General features: G+C 40.0%; 2 protein-coding genes across 2 annotated transcripts in view; one reads left to right on the top strand and one right to left on the bottom strand.

The window, feature by feature from the left end:
- Positions 1–1,385: 1,385 nt before the first annotated feature.
- MOCS3 (molybdenum cofactor synthesis 3) lies at positions 1,386–5,603 on the bottom strand. Its single transcript, XM_003419896.4, has one exon. The coding sequence runs from the start codon at positions 5,560–5,562 to the stop codon at positions 4,180–4,182; it is 1,383 nt and encodes a 460-aa protein (XP_003419944.1). The 5' UTR covers positions 5,563–5,603; the 3' UTR covers positions 1,386–4,179.
- Positions 5,604–5,841: 238 nt separating this feature from the next.
- DPM1 (dolichyl-phosphate mannosyltransferase subunit 1, catalytic) overlaps positions 5,842–23,520 on the top strand; it is a 29,958-nt gene continuing 12,279 nt past the window's right edge. Inside the window, exons 1-5 of the mRNA XM_064276219.1 lie at positions 5,842–6,025; positions 9,477–9,576; positions 19,446–19,479; positions 21,590–21,666; positions 21,751–21,776. Of these exons, the coding sequence (XP_064132289.1) occupies positions 5,868–6,025; positions 9,477–9,576; positions 19,446–19,479; positions 21,590–21,666; positions 21,751–21,776 (395 nt within the window). The 5' untranslated portion in view covers positions 5,842–5,867. The remainder of the gene's footprint in view (positions 6,026–9,476; positions 9,577–19,445; positions 19,480–21,589; positions 21,667–21,750; positions 21,777–23,520) is intronic.

The following is a 23,520-nucleotide window of genomic DNA, read 5'->3' as shown; positions in this document are numbered from 1 at the left end:
TTGATAACGATAAGGACATACAAGATACTTGGGAACAGCTGAAAAATTCACCCAGTGTATAATGGAATCTTTTCTAAAATGCTACACTGGGACGAGAGAGCCTGATCTCATTAGCGACAGAAGGATTCCACTCTGAGAACAAAGCTCCCTGCCCACTAAGTTATTCCAGAGAAATCTATTGAGATGTAATGACATGTAAGTGGAAAGTAGGAAAAAGAGATAATACTTTGTATTTCAGAGTTGTTGCAGAATTGAATGAAATAACGTAGGTGGGAAAGGACTCTGTAACTTATACCTATAAAGTTGTAAAATGAGAAGGGAACACCTGGAAGGCAGGCCCCACATCTAAATTATCTTGTATCTTCAGGACTTGGCCAGGGCCTGGTACTAAGTAGGCTTTCAATAAATGTCTGCAGAATGGATTTATTAAAAACTCTTGCTAAGGAATATAGATTGCTTTTTCTTATGTGTTTTTTCATAATCATGTATATTAATAAGAACGAGAACACAATGCAGTAGAAAAACGAGTTAAGAATAAAAACTGTTTTTTACAAACTGAAAAGGATTTTAAGTGTATAAACACTGCTCAAACTTACTCAAAAAATCAGAGTAACACGATGTTTTTGTTTTATCATCAGATTGGCAAAGATCAGACTGTTAGAGGAATATGCTGGTAAAGGTGTTAGGAAATGGCCATTCTTAAGCATGCTGATAAACATTAATACAGCCTCTTGGAAAGGGCATCTGTCACTGCCTGTTTGAAACTAAAACATACTCTTTGACATAATTCCATTTTGGGAGTTTACCCTATGGATATACTCACGGGGATGCCTACGACTGTCTGGCACAGAGTAAGCACTTTATTATTTGTTAAATGCATGTGTACAAAGATATAAACATTAATATTTGAAACACTGTTATTAAAAACAAAAGACTAAAAAAAGTAAGTGTCCACGAAGTGGGTTAAAGAAATCACAATGCATGTATATAATGGTATTCTAAACGGTGGTTAAGAAGAACAAGGCTGACCTCCATGAACTGAAATCAAACCTAACTGCAGCCAATATATACTACTTTTCTAAAAAGCAAGGTGTAGGAACAGTATAAAGGAAATATTGCCATTTATGTTTAAATACAACAAATAAGCATGTATAAGAACATAATAGGACTGGTTACTTGAACTGTCTCTGGGGAGGGAACCTGAAGGACTCGGGTTAGGAGAGGGAGGGAAGCCTTACACTTTCTGCATATTTTTCGTTTTGAAACTTTTTGACATAATTTTATATTTTGGAATAATATTAGAGTTGCAAAGATAATACCCATATATCCTTCACCCAGCTTTCCCCAATGGATAAAAACCTTTTAAAATAATCATATGGTCTATCTTTCAGTGAATCTTTTTTTTTTTTTTTTTTTAACTTATTCCATTTACCTTTCTTTTCTCCTGCCATTAATTTATGGGTCTAAACTAGCCTAAAACAATGCAGGTGCAAATTTTTACAAGTATCAAGTGTAAACTCTCCCTTCCATTACTCTTTTCCTCCTTCTTCACTCTGATTACTTATTATGCAGGGACATTTTCTAAGAAATTACATTCAACCAATTCATCAAAATACTAGAAGCAAAGGACGGATAGCGCATGTAGCTCCCCGATTCCAGTTTTTCAATCTTTCGAAAATATCAGTCTCAAATTAATTTACATCTCGAAATGATGACGTTAAAATGATTGAGCAAAAAATACTTTTCTTCATATTTTAACTAAGATGATTAGCCTACAAATGAAAAACACAAATGCAGGTGGTACCTAATTTTTAAAGCTGTTCTGGGCTTCCCCCCAACATTCAGCCACCTCTGCGTCCACCAAATTTAAAACTCAAATCATGGATCTTTTCTATTTAAGCCTACAGGCTTCATTCAGCCTACTGAGTGTTTCTTCTGGGAAACAGTTTCAGAATATTGGAATTAGTTTTTGACATTTAACTTAGATTTTGAAAAAAAAAAAAGTTTAGATTTTCTTACAATAGTGAAAGATAGGTAAGACTGTACCCACATTCTAGCCGAAATTCCCAGAGAAAACAAAATTTCAAACAATAAAAGTGATTTGGATAGCATAGTGGGCATATTATATTCTTCCACTGTTTGCGAAAATCTCACTTCATGAGTCCTCCCTCCTTAATTTAAGTCAGAACTCAAAATTCCCAGCTCCCCTTACACCTAAACTGCAGGCATGCACTAGGCTCTGCCTATCAGACACACCTTCATGAGACTGATTCAGAAGAAAACCTAAAGTCACTCTTGGCAGGGGTTCCCCGACCCTGCTCCTTTCTCCCCTGCATGTGCAGTGGCTGAGTATTGGGCTTTTAGGGGAGCAGAGATTGCCTGGACAAGGGAAGGCTGTGGCAGCTACTTCCTCTAGTACCTGCAAGGGCAGCACAGTGCTGACAGTTTGCTCACAAGGTCAGTTTGGGGCATTGTTCCTAGAAGTTCGTTGAGCTTGTCCCCAAAACACTTCATATCACTTTAGTGAACTCTTTTCCCCCTTAATCACGCAGTTAGCTTCTTGTCATCTGTCTCCAATGGCTAACAGGTTGGCAGGATTTACCAAAACTCTCTAACTTTAGGACATTCCATTTTACATGAAATAGTTCCTCTATCTACCTGTTTCCTGACATATACCAGCTTTGTCCCTGGAATAAACAGCTGAGAGACACAGGCCAGCCATCTTTGCTCTCCCCTGCAGGTCTCAGTCATTTATTTCCACAGCTTCTTGAGAGAAGCAGTCACAGAAGCCTGCCCCATCTTCATAACAGAGGGCACGGCATACTTTCAGCTCATCTGTTCAAAGAATTGACTCAATCATAACGGGTTTGGTTTTTTTGTTGTTGTTGTTCAAAGAATGAATTACAATATGTTTGTCCCCCAGTAAAAAAGTGATGTTTATTCTAATTTTAAAGTCGATTACTGAACAAAATCATCTTTTTATAACAAGAGTCCATACCAGAAGTTGAAAAGTGGTGACCAGCTAAGTAAATCTGGCCTGCAGGGCTTTTGACTTGCCAACAATAGTTTTTAAACTTTTTTTTTTTTTTAATTTTCCACCAGAGATACAAAGATTTTCACTTTTACATCTGTGATTTCTGCCTTCTCTTTAAAAAAAAAAAAAACAACAAAACTGACAACAATGGGCCTGCATGTCAACAATCAGCTGGAGAACAGAGACCCCGTTTTGGCAGGGCATGTTTTTCAACTTGCTACTGATATATACTCATATATTAAATTTCTGCTTTTAATTTTGTTGTATACAGGGAAGGCAGGGCAGACTACCTTCCATTTCATGAAAATGTTAAACAAACAAAAAACTCTGTATTTAAACTTCCATAAAATGCCGGAATAAAATACACTAAACCAAAGTAGAAAAGGCAAAATAAAAGGATGAGAAGAGGCTAGGACTTGGACTTAAAGATCTTAAATTAATTCAAAATGTTTAACTGAATAACACTTCCCAGATAACTAAAACAATTTAAATATTAAAACACTTATTTCAAATATTCTATCCTTTGAAGTAGAAATCAAACCCAAAGAATACCTCACTAAACAATAAGCTGTGATCAATTCGGTAAGACTAAGTTTGTACATCCCAATTCCAGGCATAAAATGGACCATTTAAAGATCTTTGGGGAAAGCGGAAAACCCGGTGGCATAGTGGTTAAGAGCTACCACTGCTAACTAAAAGGCTGGCAGTTCAAATCCACCAGGTGCTCCTTGGAAACCCTATGGGGCAGTTCAACTCTGTCCTATAGGGTTGCTGCAAGGTGGAATCCACTCAAAAGCAACAGGTTTGTTTTTTTTTTAGGGGCGTAAGGCAGAAACAAGTGGTTGAATAAATGATCTGAAGTTTAAAACACAAAATCTGTCCCTTACATTACAAACAATGGGTTCAAAACTCTCCAAATGGTGAAAACAAGAGGGTTCTCAGAAACAGTGTTATTAACAAGTACTTGTTATTAAATAAAAGTCATCCAATAAATTCCAATCAAAAAGCTCCTCATAAAAAAGGATCCCATGTATTTTTGTAGAATCCCAGTCTCTTCCTCACATTTCTGAAAAATGTAAATAAATTTATCTTTGAGATATTACGGCAATCCACATATCTCAGAAGTTAAGGCTACAGTTGCCGTTTCAGTACTGCGGAAATGTATCATCAATTTTGGCAGCCCACGCCATGAGGCCCCCCACAACATCCTGAACTGTTAAAGAGTCTAACTCTTGGGCTGCTGTTAAGGACTGCAGGATCTTCACGGCTTTCTGGGAGTCATTTCCCAGTTTGCAAATCACATAAACGGGGACAGCTGCCCCTTCCTGTACGCCCTGTTTCCGTTCCCGGACTGCTTCTCGTAAGAGCTTCAGGCTCTCCGCATCCCCTCGTTCTAAACGTTTCAAGGGGATGTGTAGGGCATGAGGCAAACGACAGATGTCCACCTCCACTTGAGGCCTGACATCCAGCAACAGATGAGATGTCCCAGAATCCAGAAGTTGCTTATACTCGGTGACAGAAACTCTTTCTTTTGGACTCAGCAACTGCAGGGAGCGACACTTATCCGTAGCTGAAGAACCACAGAAAGCTTCGTAGTCCTGCAGGTCAGTGACAGTGGGCCGCTCCCCGCAAGCTGCACAGTTGGGCCTGCGCTTCCGGAGCCGAATACAGCGGAAATGGCCTCTGAGAGCATCGAAAAGCAACAGGCTGCCACTGTAAGAGGGGCCCAGACCCGCTGCGATCTTCAGCACTTCCAGCGCCTGGAGGCAGCCCAACACCCCTGTTACGACGCCGAGCACCCCACCATCCGCGCAGTTGGTCACCGTCTCCGCTGGGGGTGGCTGGGGAAAGACGCAGCGATAGCAAGGCCCGCCGTCATAGTGGTAGACTGTAATTTGGCCCTCGAAGCGCAGGGCGCTGGCCGACACGAGAGGCCGGCCCGCCAACACACATGCGTCGTTAACCAGGTAGCGAGTAGGCACGTTGTCCGAGCAGTCGGCAACCACGTCATAGCGGCGGACCAGGTCTAACGCGGTGGCTGGCGTAAGGGCCTGAGCATAGGGCACGCACTCCACCGCCGAGTTGAGGCGGCGCAGCGCGGCGGCCGCCGAAAAGGCCTTGGCCTGCCCGGCCAGTGCCTCGTCATGCAGCACTTGGCGGGGCAGGTTGCTCATCTCTACTACGTCGTAGTCCACCAGGCCAATGCGACCAACGCCGGCCGCTGCCAGGTACTGCGCCAATGGGCAGCCGAGCCCACCACAGCCCACGACCAGCACTGAGGCGGTCGCCAGGCGCAACTGTCCGTGCACGCCCAATTCAGGCAGCACGAGCTGCCGACTGTAGCGCAGAATCTCGTCTCGGGACAGGGCGGCCTTCGGAGGAAGCGGCGACACTAGAACCAGCCGTTCTGACTCAGATTCCTGCTTCTCCAAAAGAGCCGCAGCCAACCTCTGCTTCAGGGAACTCAGCTCTTCCTCACGCTGGGCAACTTCAGTCCTCAAAGCCAGAACCTCGTCGCGGGCAGCCATGGCGGCCTCCTCCGGAAGTTGTCGTGAAAGGTATTTCCGTTTCCGGCCTCCCGTCTCCTAGCGACGGGAATAAACTAAAATACTTTATGGAGCTTGGAAAAAGGTGATGAATATATATTCCCTGAAATAATATTAATATTTTACTTTAAATATTACTAGGTTCTCACTACTCCCAATGGTATTATACAGAGAGCTTTAGAAGAGCGAGACCATTCCCCTCTTCTCTTGTTTGGTACGGCCCGACGCGTCCACTTCCCGCACCGCGTTTACGTCATTCCGCTTCCGGCATTTTGCACAGTTCCGTCATGGCCTCTATGGAAGGGAGTAGCTTTCGCAAGTCTCACCGGGATCCGGAGGGGCGAGCCCCGCGGCAGGACAAGTTTTCTGTGCTTTTACCCACCTACAACGAGCGCGAGAACCTGCCGCTCGTCGTGTGGCTGCTGGTGAAAAGCTTCACTGAGAGGTAGCGCTCCCGGCCGCCGCCCCGAGATGAGCTGAGCTGTGTCGGCTGTTGGCTGCGCGAGGCGGCCCTGCCCGGCCTCTCCTCGGCTAATGTAGGGAGCTTCAGGGAGGAAAATAGGCGATACATTTCTTGTTCTCTCTGTGCACTGGCTTTCATACTTGCCCTTGGGTTTTGTGAGACACTCTTTTATTATAAACGATTTTCTTTTACTCCCCGCCAATGAGCCGGCCATTCTTTAACTTCAGAGCGAGGCTGAAAGCCTGACCTCACTCGTTCCTCTAGGCCATCAGATCTCCGGCAGGAATCTGTAGGAGCGCGCTCACTCCCCGCCCGGCGCTGAGGGCTTATGTAAGAATGAGGTTTGGTCTCTGTGGGTTGGGGAGGTGTTGGAGGGCAGGGTAGCCGTTTTGGAAAGGAGAGAACAGAAGGGCTATGCGTACATCTTATCACCTGGACTGTGGGTATTTGGTGTCGCTGATAGAAACTGGAGGTCGGGGAGGTGGGGAGGTGTTGGAGTTTCAGTTTGTAAGGTTATACAATTTTTTAAAAACTGAAGAAAATTCTTTACCAATACGAAGTAACTTGTTTTAAGGTTACCCAAATAGCATCACGCTGTACGCATCGCTGAAGATCTTTCCACCTCAGCGCGTGTAAACAGCATTTTTCTTTAAACCTTGGGTAGTATTCTGTATGGGCGTGTTATAATTTAACCGGGTCATATTAGTGAACACAGATCATTTCCAGAGTTTTTTGTTTGTTTTTTGGGGGAGGTTTAGCTTTACAAATAAGAACAGGGAATTTTTTCATGCCTTATTATCCCATCGCTGTCAAGTTGATTCCGATTCATAGCGACCCTGTAGGACAGAGTAGAACTGCCCCATAGGGTTTTCAAGGAGTGCCTGGTGGACTCTAAACTGCCCACCTTTTGGTTACCAGCTGAACTCTTAACCGCTATGCTTGATACATACTCCTTTACTAAAAGAGTCTTGTAACAAACACACTCCTGCTTTTGCCAGTACACACGCACACACAAAAAACAGATCAACTCATATTGACGCCATGGGGTTTCCAAGGCTATAAATATGTACGGAAGCAGACTGCCACACTTCATCTTCTACTCTCGGAGTGGCTGGTGGTTTCAAACCGTGGACCTCTTGGTTAACAGTTGAGTGCTTTAACCACTGCACCACCAGGGCTCTTTTTTTGCTACTGACCCTCAACGAGGTGGATTGACACAGTGGCTGCAACGATGGGCTCAAGCATAACGACGATTGTAAGGATGGCACACGACCAAGCAGTGTTTCAATCTGTTGTGCGTAGGGTCCGCATGAGTCGGAATCGACTCAATGGGACCTAACAACAACAACCAGGGGTAAAGTCCTCATACTGGATTTGCTGGGTCAACAGAGATACGCTTAAAAGTGATAGTTACTGCCAAATTGTTGTCAAAAAAGATTTGTCTCGCCTTCTGACTCCCTAGCAGCCTTTTCAAGACAGTGCCTGTTTCCCCACCAAGCAGCCATTCTGTGCGTTACTAAACTTACATTTTTGAGAATAGCTAATTGGTGAAAAATTGCTCTTTTAATTTGCTTTTTTTTTTTTTTTTTGGACTGAGATAACTGTCAATTCACATACATGGCCCCTCAAAGTTTTCGTTTTATTCATGTAATTTCCATCTTTTTATATTTAATTGTTTATCTTCTTTTGGTTTCTACAAGCTCTTTCCAAATTGGGGAAAACAACTCACATTAGCTGATTTCTTTTCAAAGCAGTGGGTGCTTTGAAATTGGGGGGCGTGGGAGGGTAGTTGTGCTTCTGAATGGCTCCATTTTGTTTATGGGTTATATCTTCTGTAAAAGATACATCAATTAGAATCATCTTATATATTTTGGCATGTAAAGAACTGTATCCAGTTTTGAGGTTATAGTAGGAAGCTGAAGTCAGTGTATCTTTTGTCTTCCAAGTTTGCTGGAGCTGACTTTTTTTAAGCATTTAACAGTGGAATATGTTGTTGAGTTTCTTGCATATATTTCTTAAAGTGGGACCAAGTGGAAACAGAATATATGTTGTGAGGTTTGGCTGTGCCTCCTTTTTCTTTTTCTTCAAGTTTCTTAATAAAGTTAACAAAGAGAATGTCCCCCCCCCCTTTTTTTTTAAATAAAAAAGAAGACATGTTGATGATCAAGTGTACATCTGTGTAATATTAATCCACCAGGTAGTGTTTGCCTGGGGCTTTTAGAATAGAAACTGTCACATGAAGTTATTGCAAAGTAACATAAACCAAACCATGGTTGGATTCCAACTCATGGTGACAGTACGTGTGCAGAGTGGAACTGTGCTCCATAGGGCTTTCAAGGCCCTGACCTTTCAGAAGCCTTTATTCCCAAGGTGCCAGGTTTTAACTGCCAATCTTTCAGTAAATAGTGGATAACTGTTGGCACCACCCAGGGACTCTGGAAAGATACATTAATTTTGTAGCTCTGTGAATCTTTTGTAATTCTGTGCTGACTTTTTCATCTGGTAATGTGGGATGATAGGTACAACTACTGAAATAGTGTCTTCGAAGATTGTTTTAAGACACCATCCTAAACAGGAGTTTTTTTACGTTGAAATTAAATCAGACTTTATTCCTGATTATTGAAATCTATTGGGGATTAAATTTAAAATACTTACAGCAACTCAGTTTATTTTGAATTGCTTTTTTATAGGTACTCTTGAAATGTATAACTTAAGATTTGATATTAAAGTTTCACAATTCAATTTCCATAGTTAGTGAATAATATTTCATATAATATATATCATATGATTTAATTGAAAAACATATTTTAATATACATATGTTTTAATTAAAGAACATATTGTCTGCATGTGAATATTTTAATATCTTATCTCTTCAATAGCATTTTCTTGCAACACACTGAGTTTAGAGGTGAATTACTAAATATTTGGCATTTCTTATTTCGTTTGATAATTGAAGTTTTCTTTACCAACTAACCCCAGTTACCAACTAATACGGCAATAAATTTTTACTTATCCTGGTGAGGAATGGGTAATTTTTAAAAAATTATTTTGTTGTTGAGAATATACACAGCAAAACATACACCAATTCGACAGTTTCTACATGTACTATTTACTGACAGTGATTACATCCTTCGAATTGTATAACCATTCTCACCTTCCTTTTCTGAGTTGCTCTTCCCCCACAACATAAGTTCACTATTCCTAAGGTTCCTGTCTAATCTTTCGAGTTGCTGTTGTCACTTTGATCCCATATAGATGGTTCTTAAAAGAGCATAATGCTTAAGGCAGATATTTTTACTAGTTAAGTTAAACTATTCTTCTATTGTTTAGTTTTAAGAAGACTTCAGGGGATATTTTTGGTATTTTTTTAATTTGAGAACATTTTATCTCCAAATGTTAATTCAAATTTAATTTTTTTTTTTTAATTTTAGTGGGATCAATTATGAAATTATAATCATAGATGATGGAAGCCCAGATGGAACAAGGGAAATTGCGGAACAGCTGGAGAAGATCTATGGATCAGACAAAATTGTAAGTTATAGCAACATTTTTGTGTCTCGTGAATTGTGTTTATTTTATGTAAAGGAAATACGAGAAATGAACAATGTTTAAATTTAATTTTTTTTTGTCTAGGAACTTAAAAGATAAAGAGCAACTTATAAGTAAACTTGGTTTAGATGCGTTTTCGTTGTGCTTGAGGTTTTACATATTTTTGGTATATTGGGTCAGTGGTGATTTATAGCACAATAGTGAACCTTTGTATGAAGTCTGTTTTTATGACTGATTCTGCAGATAAATTTCTGGGAGGGCACAATTAGAGCATGATACTGAATTGACTGGGAATATCGTGGAAGCAGATTGCAGTTACTACTGTGTGCATTTGTTAATCCTCCTTGGCCCCTTTCTCCAAGCAGTAGCTTGTAGCTAGATAGGCTTACTGTTTGTTTTCACCTGCGGTTTGAGAGCCAGCAGACCAATATTGTGACACAAAGCTCAGGTTCATCTTCAGCTGTACAACAGTCTTGTGGGGGTAGAGGGACTTTCTGACTGTTCTGACTCCTGAACTTTAGATATTTCCCCTGTACTTTCAAGCCTGTTGTTCTCATACAGAAGTAACCTAGACAAATGCAGAGTTAATTTTATAATGGCTTTGTAATTTTATTTTTGATCACTGGTTTATATTTATCAAAAAACATAGAGGCCGTAGTTTATTTCATAAATGCTTTTTTTTTAATATACTTGGGAGTTTTACTTTGGATAATTCTTGGGCCAAAAACATACAGTTAAGTACAGATTAGATTAGAAAACACATTCTAGGCGTTGGGTATTTATCTGTAGTATGTACAGACCAGGATATCTCAACCTTAGCACCACTGACGTTTTAGGCCTTAGAATTCTCTGTTGTGGCAGAGGTGCTGTGAGTCGTAGGGTGTTTAGCAGCATCCTTGGCCTCTACCCAGTAGCAACGCCTCTCCCCAGGGTGGCAAAAAAAGTCTCTGGACATTGCCAAGTGTTCTCTGGGAGGCAAAATACCCCTTATCGCAATAGAGAGAACACTGGTGTAGACAAATCAAGAAAGAAGGCTCCTAGAGAACCTTTTTTGATATTTGGATTTCGAGAATTAAGCATCATAAAGAATAGTCACTAGGTCCAAATATTCTTGACTAATGACAATAATAGAAAAAACTTCTATTATTAACATTCTTAGAGGTAAATGTTGGCTGAAGGAAATCTTGGTTAGTGGGAGGAGCTTAATTTAAGGGAAATGTTACTCATGTATATAGTAAGTCCATTCTGTACTGTAGATTCTTTCAGTCTGTCTCACTGATAATCACCTTACAGATGTATCCCAACTCATGTCCTCTGGAAAAACCTTCTGATGTATAGGAGCACTCACCTTATTGCCACTGAGTTGGTACTGACTTGTTGCTGACTTTTTGGAAGTAAATCTCCAGGCCTTTCTTCTGAGGCACCTCTGGGTGGACTCAGACCTCCAGCCTTTTGATTGGGAGCTATGCGTGTTAATCATTTGCACCACCCAGGGACTCATACAGGAATACAGAAGGTGGTAAAAAGCTGACACATTTTCAGCATTCTAGCGGTGGTTTCCAATGACGTGAGGTTCATATTTTTGGCCAATTCCTGAGTTTTTCTTATAAAAGCCCTAGGCCAAGACCACTGATTTATATTTATTGTATATAGGTTACCCTGAGTTATGGGCTACTGTTTAACCTGGGAACATCAACCTGACAATATTTTGAATGATTTTGTCATGGTACCTAAGCCTTGAGGTTTGATTGATCATTCGATTGATCGATTGATATTAGAGAATGCCTTCTTCTAGATTCACTTTCCCAAATTCTAAAACAACATTGTCCTCAGAGGTTCCATTTTTCCTGTCAACCCAATAAAGTTCAAAATAATGAGAAAAGATTAAAATTCACTATCATGATTTCCTTTTAGTAGTAAACAAAAGTTCTTTAGTCATCATTTTATATAAATCTTCAGCTAAGAAAGGCTAATGTACTCCTATCTTGCAACTATTCATTTATTGGTAAGGCTCAATTTCTTTTTTAATGTTTACTTTTAAATCATTTAAGCTAGAAAATGACTATTTTTTAGCAATGCCAGAAATGGCACTTATCTGCTTGTAAGTGACATGTATGTTTAGTTGAGGGGAAGGATAGAGAAAGATGAGTATGGAAACTATCTTAGAATAACTTATTCAGTACAGATGCTCTGTCAGCTGGCCTTTACCCTGGCCAAAATGAATGTTTCAGGAAAAAAGCCATGGTTAAAGATATGTACATATCTTTTTTTTAACCTTTGTAGAGGAGAAAACTGAGGCAAGAAGTTAAATCACTTTCAGAGGTCATTGTTGTTAGATGCCATTGAGTTGGTTTTGGCTCACTGGGACCCTGTGTACAGCAGAAGAAATACTGCCCATTCCTGCATCATCCTCACAGTCTTTGCTATGTTTGAGCCCCTTGTAGCTACTGTGTCAGTCCATCTTGTTGAGGGTCTTCCTCTTTTCCGCTGACCCTCTACTTTTCCAAGCATGATGTCTTCCAGGGACTGGTCCTTCTGACAACATGTCCAAAATAGGTGAGACAAAATCTTACCATAATTGCTTCTCAGGAACACTCTGGCTGTACTTCTTCCAAGACAGGCTTTGTTCCTTCTTCTGGCAGTGCCTAGTATATTGAGTATTCTTTTCCAACACCGTAAATCAGAGGCATCAATTCTTCTTTAGTCTTCCTTATTCATCATCCAGCTTTCACATACATACGAGGTGATTGAAAATACCATAGCTAGAGTAACGTACATCTTAGTTCTCAAGGTGACATCTTTGCCTTTTAACACTGTAAAGAGGTCTTTTGCAACAGATTTGCCCAATGTAATACATTTGATTTCTGGACCGCCGTTTCCACGGGTGTTGATTATGGATCCAAGTGAAATGAAATCCTTGGCAACTTCAGTCTTTTCTTCATTTATCATGATGGTGCTTATTGGTCCAGTTGTGAGGATTTTTGTTTTCTTTATGTGGGGGCATAATCTATACCGAAGGCTGTATGTAGTCTTCGATCTTCATCAGTAAGTGCTTCAAGTTCTCTTCACTTTCAGAAAGCAGGATTGTGTCATCTGTATATCACAGGTTACACAGCTAATAAATGGCAAAAGTGGGACCAAAAAAAAATTGGAGGCACACATTCTAAGCTGTTGATAGTGATTATAGTGCAGGAGGATCCAAGGTTGTGGAAGACTCAACCTTTGCATATTGAATGCTTCTGTTGTGTTTGATTTACATGGTGTGTGTCATTTCACAACCTAAGATCAGATTAAGTTACCTACTTTTTGTCATTATTTTATATTTTAATATTTTTAAAAGTTCTGATAGTAAAAGTAATACATGTTAATTATTTTTAAAACATTAAGATGGATTTCACTACATAAAAGCATTAAACTTAATGTCCATTCTAAAAAATAAAAATACTATCTCTAACAAAAAAATGTGTACCTTGAAACAAATAAACAGGTAACTCATAAGACAAAAGGACTAAACATGGCCAAAATCCTGTTGCTGACTCATAGCGACGCTATAGGACAGAGTAGAACTGCCCTATAGTGTTTCCAGGGAACAGCTCAGTCAACTCAAACTGCCAGCCTTTTGGTTAGCAGGCAAGCGTTTAACCACTGCATCACTAAGGCTACAAAAAAAAAAGGCCAGTAAACATCAAAGAAAAAATTGAACCTCACTGATAAACGTGAACAGTTGCAGAATAGGAGAGTGCAATTGGCCTTTCTTAGCTGAAGGTTTATTTTTACTATCTTCCATTCTTTTTTCTTTTCAAGCGAAAAACATCCATTCAAATACTGTTGTTGATCTTAGCATAAGTTGTACCATTTTTCTGAAACGTCATCTGCCGGTATTCTTGTGACCCTCAAAAATGTTCATACCTTTGATGTAATAAGTATAAACAGCAGGCTCTAAAGCTCTGTATGTAGTACAGCCTCCATTCTATTTTCAGTACATTCAGGAATATTTTTTGTTACAGTTATGTCTTTTTTCATATGATAAAATTTTTTCAAACGCTAAAGTTTTCTATGATAAAACTTTTTTACGAAATAAGTTGTCAGACATCCTGTAATCACGTGAAGTACTTTGTATGCAGATGTGAGCATACTGGAAGAGCATGTGCCAGACACTCTTCCAAGCACTTTACATGGATTCACTGCTATTCTTCCTGGCAGCTCTATGAGGTCAGCTTTGTTGTGCCTTTGGCGTGACCAGGATCACATAGCACAAAGCAGTGTAGCTACCAACCCTATGCTCCTACCTGCTCTGCTGTCCTGCCTCACATTGAAGAGGGCAATCAGATTGATGTGAGAAGGCTGAAAGGGGGGAGGGGTGGGACTAAGGATCTGAAAGTAAAGGACACTTTTTTGTACCTAAAAATAAACAGGTGTGGCTCATTGGTTAAGAGCTACGGCTGCTAGCCAAAAGGTCGACAGTTTGAATCTACCAGCCGCTCCTTAGAAACCCAATGGGGCAGTTTCACTCTGTACTATAGGGTCACTATGAGTCAGAATCAACTCAACGTCCGTGGGTTTTTTTAATTCTTGTTATAAAATCTATATGTTATCAATATAGCTGAAGTTGCCTTTGATGAGCATTTCCTGATCTTCATCCCAGTCCCTTCCCCAGTGGAGACCCTGGTCAGCAGCTTGGCGTGTTCCCTCACACCTTCTCTGTGCACATATATGTATGAGTCTACGTCTGTAGAACTCTAGGTAGTGTGGTAGCGGCTTTTGTTTTTAAACATGAATGCAGTCTTATGGTGTCATTCTCTTTTTAACTGTATCTTGGAGAGCTTTCCTATCACCAGATTACCTCATTCTTGTAACTGTTCCATAGAATTCTATCTTCTACAAAGTATTTTTTAATACTTTTATGTAAATGAGCATTTTATAAGTTGCAAATAATGAAATTATCCTTTTTTTTTTTTTAAAAGAAAGGTTTTCCAGCTTAAATATAGGGTTGTAGAAAAGCTCAGATGAGCTTTAAAAGATTTGCTTTTTCAATTCAGATAGCAGATGTGATATTTTATCAGTAACTTAATGATTTTTAGCCATAAAATCAAATAAAACTCGGCTACAATCTGACATATCTTATTTGACTTTGTTTAGTAAATTGTAATTATTAGATAATTGTATGAATGTCTGTTTCTCCTCTATATAAACCCCTATAGAGCAGGAATGCATTTTATCCATTTTTATTCCTTCCCTAGATGTACAGCAACTTGCAGGTAGTAAAAATTAATCCATCCTGATAGAATTGAGTAAAGATTTATTATCTGGGGAAACCTGCTTATGTGTTAACAAATGGAGAGGGGAATAGTATATGGTCACTAGTGAGTCTGCCTGAGCCCCGTATCTAAAAAACTCAGAAGAGCCACAATCTCAGCATTGTATTTTTTTAAAGTTTCTGGCCACTCACGCCAACACTACTGAAACTCCCAAACTCATTCTGTGAACCCAGTGTAACCCTGATGCCAAAGCCAGGCAAAGACACCACCAAAAAATAAAATTTCAAACCGGTATCCCTTGTGAATAATATCAATGCAAAAATTCTCAACAAAATTCTAGCCAGTAGAATTCAACAGTGTATCAAAAAAATAGTACATCCTGACTGAGTGGGGTTCATACACCAGGTAAACAAGGATGGTTCAACATTAGAAAATCAATAAAAGTAATCTGCCACATTAAAAAAAACAAGAGAACCACATAATCACCTCAGTCAGTGCAGAAAAGGCATTTTATGATAAAGTTCAACACCCATTCCTGATAAAAACTCAGCAAAGTAGGAGTAGAAGGGAAATTCTTCCGTATAATAAAGAGCATTTACGTAAAACCAATAGTCAACAGTATTCTCAGCGGAGACAGACTGAAAACATTCCCCTTGAGAACAGGAACTAGACAGGGATACCCTTGATCACCACTTCTATTCAACATTGTACTGGAAGTCCTAGCTAGAGCAGTTAGACAAAGAAAGGAAATAAAAGGCGTTCAAATTGGCAAGGAAGAGGTGTGATTATGCCTGTTCGCAGATAGTATGTGATCTGTGCATAGAAAATCCCAAAGACTTCACTAGAAAGCTACTGGAACTAATAGAAGGATTCAGCAAAGTAGCAGGATACAAGATCAGCATACAAAAATCAGTCAGATTCCTCTACACTGACAAAGAGAACTTCGAAAAGGGAATCAGGAAAACAATACCATTTACAGTTGCCCTCCAAAAGTAAAATACTTAAGGATAGATTTAACCAGGAGCATAGAAGACTTACAAAGAAAGCTGCAAAACACTACTGCAAGGAACCAGAAAAGCCCTATATAAATGGAAAAACACACCACGCCCATGGATGGGAAGAGTAACATTGTGAAAATGTCAGTACTACCCAAAACGATCTGTAGATATAATGCAGTCCCAATCCAAAATAAAATAGCATTCTTTAACAAGACGGAAAAACTAATCACAAATTTTATATAGAAAAGAAAGAGGCCACAGATCAGTAAATTGTTACTGAAGAACAAGAACAAAGTGGAAGGCCTCACACTTTCTGATCTCGGAATCTGCTACACAGCCACAGTAGTAAAAACAGCCTGGTACTGGAACAATGATAGACACATAGACCAATGGAACAGAATTGAGAACCCAGAAGTAAATCCATGCACCTATGGATAACTGGTCTTCGACAAAGGGCCAGAATTCATTAAATGGGGAAAAGACATTCTCTTTAACAAATGGTGCTGGCAAAACTGGATATCTATCTGTAGAAAAATGAAACAGGACCCATACGTTACAACAAACACAAAAACTAAAAAAGGACTGAAGACCTACGTATACAACCTACTACTATAAAGATTGTAGAAAATAAAATAAGGACAACCCTGCGGGCCCTAATACAAGGCATAATTAGTATACCAACCACAGTTAAAGATGCACAAACAGCAGAAGATAAACTAGGTAAATGGGACCTCCGAAAAATTAATGTTATGTTTAATAAAAGACTCTTCCAGATGAGTAAAAAGAGAACCTATGACATAGGTTTCAAAGTATCTGACAAGGGGTTAATCTCTAAATTGTATAGAGAACTTCAACACCTCAACAACAAAAAGACAAGCAATCCGATTGAAAAGTCGGCAAAGGACACGAACAGACACTTCACCAAATAAGACATTCATGTGGCTAACAGACACATGACAAAATGCTCGTAATTGTTAACCATTAGGGAGATGCAAATTAAAACTACAATGAGATACCATCTCACCCCAACATGAATGGCACTAATAAAACAGAAAACAGCAAATGTTGGAGAGGCTGTGGGGAAACTAGAACTCATATACACTGCTGGTGGGAATGTAAATGATACAACCACTATGGAAAACAATATGGCGCTACCTTAGAAAGCTAGATGGAAATGACATATGATCCAGCAATCCCACTCCTAGTTGTATACCCTAGAGAAATAAGAGCCGTGATACAAATAGACATATCCCATGTTCATTGCAGCATTATTCACGATAACAAGATGGAAACAACCTAAGTGTCCATCAACAGATGAATAGATAAACAAACTGTAGTACGTATACAAGATGGAATTCTATACAACAACAAAGAATAACGACAAAGCCGTGAAACATCTTACAACATGGATGAATTTAGAGGACATGATGCTGAGTGAAGTAAGCCAATCCCAAAAGGACAAATGTTCTATAATCCACTATTATTTAAAAAAAAAAAGATTTATACACAGAAAAAAACATTGCTTGATGGTTACCAGGAACCGGGCAGCATTTCATTCTCTTGTACATATGGCTGCTTCGAATAGGAACTGACTCAATGGCACTTAACAACAGGGAAGGGAGGTGGGAGAAAGGGTAAATTACTAAATAGATAAAGACACATGGTAATATTGGTGAAGGGAAAGGCAATACACTGTATGGGGGCAATCAGCACACGAGAAAGGCAAAGGAAGACACTGAGAGGAGCGCAAAAACAAAGTGCAACTATGGCAATTACTGCAACAACAGATTTAACAGTTTACAAAAGGATACATAGGTGGATAGGTATGCTAAAGAGGCATGGGAGGGTGTAAGAGCGCTCGCTCACCTGCAGATTTAGGTTAGGTTGTGGCTATCTCTACATATGTATTTGTAGGTGTTGTATGTATACTAATACAGACAGTAGAACACACAAGGGGCACAGTCATGGAAACTTCCTGTGCACAACCAAACACCTCCTGGGAAGAAGGTACTAGGCTGGAAGGCTGAGGACCATAGACTTCGGGAACATCTACTTTAATTGGTGTAACAGTGCATAAAAACAGTGTTCTACATCCTACTTTGGTGAATAGTGTCTGGGGTCTTAAAAGTTTGTGAGCAGCCATCTGAGACACAACTAGTGGTCTCTTCCTGTCCAGAGTAAAGGAAAGTGAAGAAAAGCAAAGACTCATGGGAGCAATTAGTCCGAAGTACTAATGGACCTCATACACCACAGCCTATATGACCCCAAGATCGGAACTAAATGATGCCTGGCTTACCACTACCGGTCCCTCTGACCGAGATCACTGGACAGTGTAGGAGAAAAATATAGAACAAAAAGTCAAATTCATTTAAAAAAAAAAAGAAAAAAAAGGCCAGACATACTCGCCTGATAGAGACTGGAGGAACCCACGAGACTATGGCTCTAATACTCCCCTCTGACTTGGAACTGCAGCCATTCCCAGAAACCACCTTCCAGCCAAGCAACAGACCAAAACCAAACCAAACATGTTGCCGTTGAGTCGATTGTGACTCATAGGGATTCTATAAGACAGAGCAGAACTGCCCCGTAGGGTTTCGAAGGAGCAGCTTCTGGATTCAAACTGCTGACATTTTGGTTAGCAGCCATTGCTCACCTTAGCTCTTAAGCACTGCTCCACCGGGGCTCCAAGCAATAGACATGCTTATAAAATAAACAGTAACACCTAAAAAGAACACGCTCCATAGAACAAACAATTATACAAGCCCAAAAAGGCAACATTTGTCCAAAAGTAAAGATGAGAAGGCAGGAATGGGTAGGAAAACCAGACAGAAAGGGACAGGGAACTCAGTACAGAAATGGGGAGAGTGCTGACACAGTGTGGGGATTGCAACCAGTGTCATGGAACACTTTGTGTACAGTTTGTTAGATGGGGAGCCAATTTGCTCTGTAAACTTTTCACCTAAAACACAGTAAAATAAAGTTTTCAGCCAAGGGGTAAAACGCTAAACAAAGTCAGGGCCCAAATAGGAATCACAAATACAGAAAGACTGAGTAATTGGTAAACTGTAAGAAAAGAGAACGATTAAAACTTCGTGTTAGTAATATTCCCCCGAAGTCATGTCTTAGGACCAGGAGAAAATGAATTGCGGTCATCCAAGCATAAAATCGAGATACAAGTTGATGAAAGGGGAGTGGTCTACACATTTACAGTCACAAGGGAGTAGAAGAAGGTATGGGATGAGTGAGTTATTTCTTCAGTTTTCCTAAGAAGGAATCGATAGATACTGTTCAAGTTGGTAAGTAAGAGATGTAAAAGTATATCGTTTAATATATGGTAGATGGCATGGGGGGGAAGTGTCTAAAATTTTGACTGTTGTTTTTCCTCAAAAACTCTGTTAAACTATTTGTTTTTTTAATCAAACGCTCGTGTTACTTTGGCAAAAAATGTTCAGCATGATGTGCTTTCTCTTTTTAAGGTATAATAAGTAAGTTGTATTTCTGTTAGCATGGGTTGTCATTTATGAATGGGATAAAATTAAAACTAGTCATATTTTTGTTTATTTGGGTTAAAAAAATTTTTTTTTTTTTCTTTTAGCTTCTAAGACCACGGGAGAAAAAGTTGGGACTGGGTAAGTAGGCCCTCTGTACCTTTCATACCTGATACTTGCCTCGGTAAGATTATCCAATGCTTATTTTCCCAGTTTGGAACAAGGCCAAAATATAGTAACCTTCTACGATGTTCCTTAATGATTTTAATAATATTTAAATGGTTTGACTTAGGCTGCCTGTATCAGTCAGGCCCACTCAGGAAAAGAGAGACCACTGTAAGTCCTTCAATATAGGGAACTTAATACCAGGAGTCTGGTTACACAGGTGAAGGAATTGCTGAGAAGCCAGATGGAACAGTGAGGCTACTCAGAGATTAATAACAGCTGGAGGCCGCTATCACTCCTAGGGATGGAGCAACAATGGAAGAAGATAGTGTTTACAGAGCCCAGGAACCAGGGCTACCCCGAGAGAGTTAGAACCATGGAGTGAGGGATACCTGGCAGGAACTGGAACCATGGAATAGAAGATACCCAGCTGTTCCTGAGGGCTAGAGTAACAGGGGTGGAACACTTAGACTTTGTCCCTTCTGCCTCCGTGTAGTCTTCTCCCTGAGGCTCCCATTGGCCAAAGCTATTGGGAAGCCAGTTGACAGAGAACCTGGGAAATGTAGTTCTCTACAGTACAGAACAGAATAGGGAAGGGCCAGAAACATTCTGGATCTGAGGGCAGACATCTTGGACCAGCACACCACCTTAACTAGTAACTCTGAGATGAAAATCTGAATATCTTTTTTTTTCTGTTGTTGGTTACAGTTGCTAATGTTGAGAATTGGTATAATTTTAATGAAAAATGTGGGTGCTCAAAGGAAGCACAGTTCTTAAAAGCTGATTATCTGCTATCCTGCAGACCATCAGCTTTTCAAATGGTTAAGAAATCTGAGTCTAGAAGGCTCTTTAGGATTGAAATCATCTGGGAATTGCCACAAAGGCAGCCAAGAATTACTAGTGCTATACCCAAAAAGCTATAGATAATCACTACTTCACAAAAAGAAGTTGAAAGAATTTAACCTGCCAGTAAGATCTATGATGGTTTGGGGCTAGGGAATGCAAGGGATTCCAAATCTTGTTCCTGGCCAGGTAGTTACCCTTACCAGCCAAGTCCCTGAGGGACCTACAGGCATAAGGTGGCAAAGTAGCTGTTAGCTATGTCTTTGGTCCCAAATAACCAGAGCAGGACCCTGGTGTAACAAGCTTGCAGTCCAGAAGATGCTTGTTAGGTAATGGTCTTAGCATCAGAAGGTGGTACTTAGGACTGAGGTGGAGAAAAAGAATGGAATTGAAAGATGTTTTGGATATAGAATCAATAGGACTTAATTTTAGTTTACAAATTGGAGGTAAAGTCAGGAAATCAAGGATCATCCTAGACTTGTGGATGGAAGGACCAGGTAGTTGGTGGTACCATTTGCTGAGAGGTGGCTTGCTTGGGGGTGACGAATAGAGAGTTGGTTTTAGAATATGTTATATTTGAGATTTCTGAATAACCAAGTGGAGTTCTGAAAAAAGGCTGGCCTGACTCTATGGGATCAAAGTGACAACAGCAACTCTAATGAGTTTCCGTTAGATAGGAAACTCAGGGGCCAGTGAGTTTATGTTAATGGGGAGGAACAACTCAGAAGAGGAGGGTGAGGATGCTTGCACAGCCCAAAGGATGTATCAGTGTCACTGAATTGTACATGTAGAAACAGTCGAATTGGTGTATGTTTTGCTGTATGTTGTTGCTCAACAACAACAAAATAAAATTAAAAAATAAATATAAAGAGAAGAGGCTGTCCTATAGGTAGATACTTAGGAAGCTCCAACATAAAGATGTTTTTTTAAACCATGAGAATATGATAATTGATATATAATCTAAGACGTTTGCATTATTTCCTTGCTAAACTGAAATACAGGTTTAATCTTTTCTGTTAAATCAGCATCTGAATTGGAGGTGGGATGCCAGCTACCATTTTGGCTCTGTGTGTGGTGTATGTGACCTGCATACTGTAGAGGAAGAGTCACCAATGTACTAGTATCACACTGAGAGCACCAGCATAGGCTTTTCAGGGGCTTAACAGTTTCCTTCCTATTTAGATATGTACTTAAACATTTATGGTGGTTTTCTTTTAATGGGTATAAATGCTCTTATTTTTAGGAACTGCATATATCCATGGGATAAAACATGCCACAGGAAACTACATAATTATTATGGATGCTGATCTCTCACACCACGTAAGTTGTGTATTCCTTTCTTAGCTTCTTATGGCAGCTTCAGCCTGTTTCACTGACTTACTGTTTATTCTTTCTGAATTTCAGCCAAAATTTATTCCTGAATTCATTAGGTAGGTATTATTTCTAGTATTTGAAGGAATTATGATCCAGGCCATTTATCTTACATTGGTTTGGGTTTATTTGCATTTTGCATTTTTTATTTATTAAAAATGGACATGTGTTTTACATTTTTTCTCGAAATATAACCAATATATATAGATTTTAGATTCATGTGTGTAGAGATATGACTAAATGATGTCATTTAGGAGCCCTGAGGGACAAATTAACAGGTAATTCCACTGTTATCTCAATTCTTTGAGACCACAGAAAATGATGTAACACTCTCCTATTAAATGGGATTAAGCCCTGCCTCATTTCATAAAGCACCATAAAGAGGCAGGGTTTGGTCCAGGAATGCCAGAATAGTTCATCCCCAGGAATCTGCGTATGTTCACTTACCACATTAACCATGAAAGCAGTGTGATTAACACTGTAGATCCTAAAATGTATTTGACAAAATTCAGTAGCCATTTATAATTAAAAAACTTTAAGGTAGAAATAGAAGGAAAGCGCTTAAACATGATAAAGATGGCCCAGTCCTAACACAGACATCTTAATAAATGGTGAAATGCAGAAGCATTTCCAGTAAATTAATCAAGACAGGGGAAACCCTGGTGGTGTAGTGGTTAAGTGCTATGGCTGCTAACCAAAGGGTCAGCAGTTCGAATCCGCCAGGCGCTCCTTGGAAACTCTGTGGGGCAGTTCTACTCTGTCCTATAGGGTCGCTATGAGTCAGAATCGACTCGACAGCACTGGGTTTGGTTTTTTTGGTTTAATCAAGACAGGAATGCCAGCTGTCATTCAACATGAGATTGTAAGTAATGCAGTAAGACAAGGATCAAGTAAAATTTTAGTAAAGGATACCAAATTATAGTTATTTGCAGATTTGAATGAACAGATCTGTCTTGGAAGAAGTACAGCCAGAATGGTGTGGTGAGGGTGGCGAGACTTCGTTTCACATACTTTGGACATGTTATCAGGAGGGATCAGTCCCTGCAGAAGGATATCATACTTGGTCAAGTAGAAGATCAGTGAAAGAGAGGAAGACTCTCAACAAGATAGATTGACACAGTGGATGCAACAATGGGCTCAAGCATAACAAAAATTATGAGGATAGCACAGGATCAGGCAGTGTTTCATTCTGTTGTACATAGGGTCACTGTGAGTCGGAATCGACTTGACAGCACCTAACGGCAACAACAACATGGGAGTAGTAGTAGTAGTGTCACAACCTGTCTGAGAATCAAGATCAGCCCAAGGCTGATCCCCATGAGGTGGAGGTCAGACATACCACCACTCTACAATCTTTATTCCAATTCTGATATCACACAGAACTCACAGATTACACTTAAAGTGGTTTATTAAGGAAGCAGCAGGTACAACTCAGGACCAGGAACATGTAGGCAAAACCTCCCTCCTTCAGTGCAGGACAGGTCTCCTGTCAGCCCCCTCAGCATAGGCTCCTCTCAGTCCCCTGGGGATAGTCTCCTCTTGGCCCTGCCGTCTGTCACCACCAGCTCTGTCACAAGGCCCCTTCTGGGCCTCTCAGTGTCTTTGGAGTTACAGCCTTTAACCCATATTACGGCTCTTTTAGGAGGTTCCTTGCCTCTTCTCTTTGCTTCTCTCTTTCTTCCTTTTGCTTCTTCCTGCTGCTTCTCTTTCTGTTTCTTAGAAACCTCTGTGGGACCGGCTGCATACATACACAACCCCTTGTCAGTTTCCAGTCATGGCCTCTCTGAGCAGGGGGGGCTACAA

Source organism: Loxodonta africana, chromosome 24 (assembly GCF_030014295.1).
Source record: "Loxodonta africana isolate mLoxAfr1 chromosome 24, mLoxAfr1.hap2, whole genome shotgun sequence".
Taxonomy (NCBI): Eukaryota; Metazoa; Chordata; class Mammalia; order Proboscidea; family Elephantidae; genus Loxodonta; species Loxodonta africana.
Note: the sequence above shows the minus strand (reverse complement) of the source record. Positions and strands in the feature narration are given on the sequence as shown.

Coding starts and splice junctions, on each gene's coding strand:
- MOCS3 (XM_003419896.4), bottom strand. CDS start 5,562: ATGGCTGCCCGCGACGAGGTTCTGGCTTTGAGGACTGAAGTTGCCCAG.